The sequence below is a fragment of the Rhinopithecus bieti genome, unplaced genomic scaffold (genome assembly GCF_001698545.2).
Source record: "Rhinopithecus bieti isolate Rb0 unplaced genomic scaffold, ASM169854v2 scaffold_24493, whole genome shotgun sequence".
Lineage (NCBI taxonomy): Eukaryota > Metazoa > Chordata > Mammalia > Primates > Cercopithecidae > Rhinopithecus > Rhinopithecus bieti.
Window position 1 is genome coordinate 33,105 of NW_016811201.1, and position 1,762 is coordinate 34,866.

General features: G+C 32.4%; 1 protein-coding gene across 1 annotated transcript in view; it reads right to left on the reverse strand.

The window, feature by feature from the left end:
- Nucleotides 1-25: 25 nt before the first annotated feature.
- LOC108543187 (gamma-taxilin-like) overlaps nucleotides 26-1,762 on the reverse strand; it is a 6,813-nt gene continuing 5,076 nt past the window's right edge. Inside the window, exon 3 of the mRNA XM_017893530.1 lies at nucleotides 26-246. Within this exon, the coding sequence (XP_017749019.1) occupies nucleotides 163-246 (84 nt within the window). The 3' untranslated portion in view covers nucleotides 26-162. The remainder of the gene's footprint in view (nucleotides 247-1,762) is intronic.

The window sequence follows — 1,762 nt, forward strand, 5'->3', positions numbered from 1 at the left end:
AAAAAAAAAAAAAAAAGAAAAAAGAAAAGAAAAATCAAGGCAAATCAGAATGAACTGGTCACCCTAAAAGAACAGAAAGTTTCCAAGAGGACAAGAGATCAAATCCTCTGTTCTAGTCTGTAGCTGGGAAGAAAGAAACATAAATTCTGCTATTCTCTGTTGTTAAGTTACCCGCTCTTTCAGTTGTGCTTCTTCTTGCTTCATTTTTTCATATTTGTGCCTCGATTCTGTTGCTTCTTTTAACAACTAGAAGACAGAAACATTCTGACAGAATACTAACAACAATTATAAACATGGTCAAAATATCTAACAGATATTTTAATCTTCCAGTAATTATTCTAGCAATAATGACAGGTCAACCCAATTATCTCAATTTCCAACTGCTTGTACTTCTTATCTGCTCCACTGGTGAACACTTAAGAATGAAGGAATAATTGCTTAAGGAGAAAAAGTAGCCTAGAAGCATAATAAAGTTTGTAATACTTAGGGTTGAAATATTGTGTTTTACATGAAAATAACTGGACATCTATACATACAGACAGAAAATGCAGCTAAGAATCTTGACATTATGTAGGTTATTTAGAAAGCCCCTCAACTCTGTAACAGACAAGAGCAGGTTAAAACAATATGCAGCAAAGGAAAGAAAATAGACACCTAGTTTCTGGTCACTTTTTTAAAACCACAGGCAAAGAACAGCTAAAGGAAGAAAAGAGATTAGTTAATATTTGAGTTTTTCAGAAACATAGATAATAAAGATGCATAGTAAGCAGCTATGAAATTCAGTCACTGAATTTCTGAGGTAAAATGTCACATATTATATAAATAAGCCTTTAACCATAAAATGTACACATAGATATAGATATATACAAAATGTATACTCTAAATTGAAAGGTGCAACTAAGTTTAGTTGTGCACTGATATCTGTCAGTTTGCACTGAAGAGACATGCTGTGTGAAACATCTCTCCAAACCCTAGACTCATTCCATATGAGAGGCTTGAATAAGAAAAACATGAAGGAACTAAATATTCACAACACGCTCTACTCAGGGCATACATTACTTGAATGAAGAAAATGTAATACACCACATTATTAAAATCATTTGTCAAATTTTTCATTCATAGAATATAGTTTCATTTCCACGGGGCAAATGCATATACTCAAATGAGATTTTTTCTGTGTTCTCAATTATGGACAGACAAAATCTGAATACATATTCTAGCAACAATGCTGACTAAGACACAGATAATTTTGTCAGAAAATTATACCAGAATATAATCAATCAAAGTAAACAAATCATTTACCAATTTTAAATTGCTTATTTAAAAATGAAACATAACACTAGGTAGAAGTCTCACATTCACTAAGTTCACTAAGTTCACTAAGTTAACTGTCCCTAACTCTCAAGGCCTATCTTGCCTAATAACTGGCACAATTCTTTAATTTGGTGACCACTGCATAGAAAGCAAAATTATCTTGTTTTTCCACTAATTTAATCTTATCTCCAGTAAATTTCATATGAAAATTTCATGAGAAACAGAAAGCTTAACATACACACACACACACACACACACACACACACACCCACACTCACATATCCCAAATCCAGAGAGAAAGAAATAAAATTCCATGCTCTGGTACTATGTTAAGTGAGGAGTTTGTTTTAAATGGCTTTGGTTACAATTTTGGCAATCTTTTTCTTGTTTTTCAAGAAGTAGAACTTACAAACTCTCTCTCTCTCTGATGTCTTTCATCAGCTTCTTT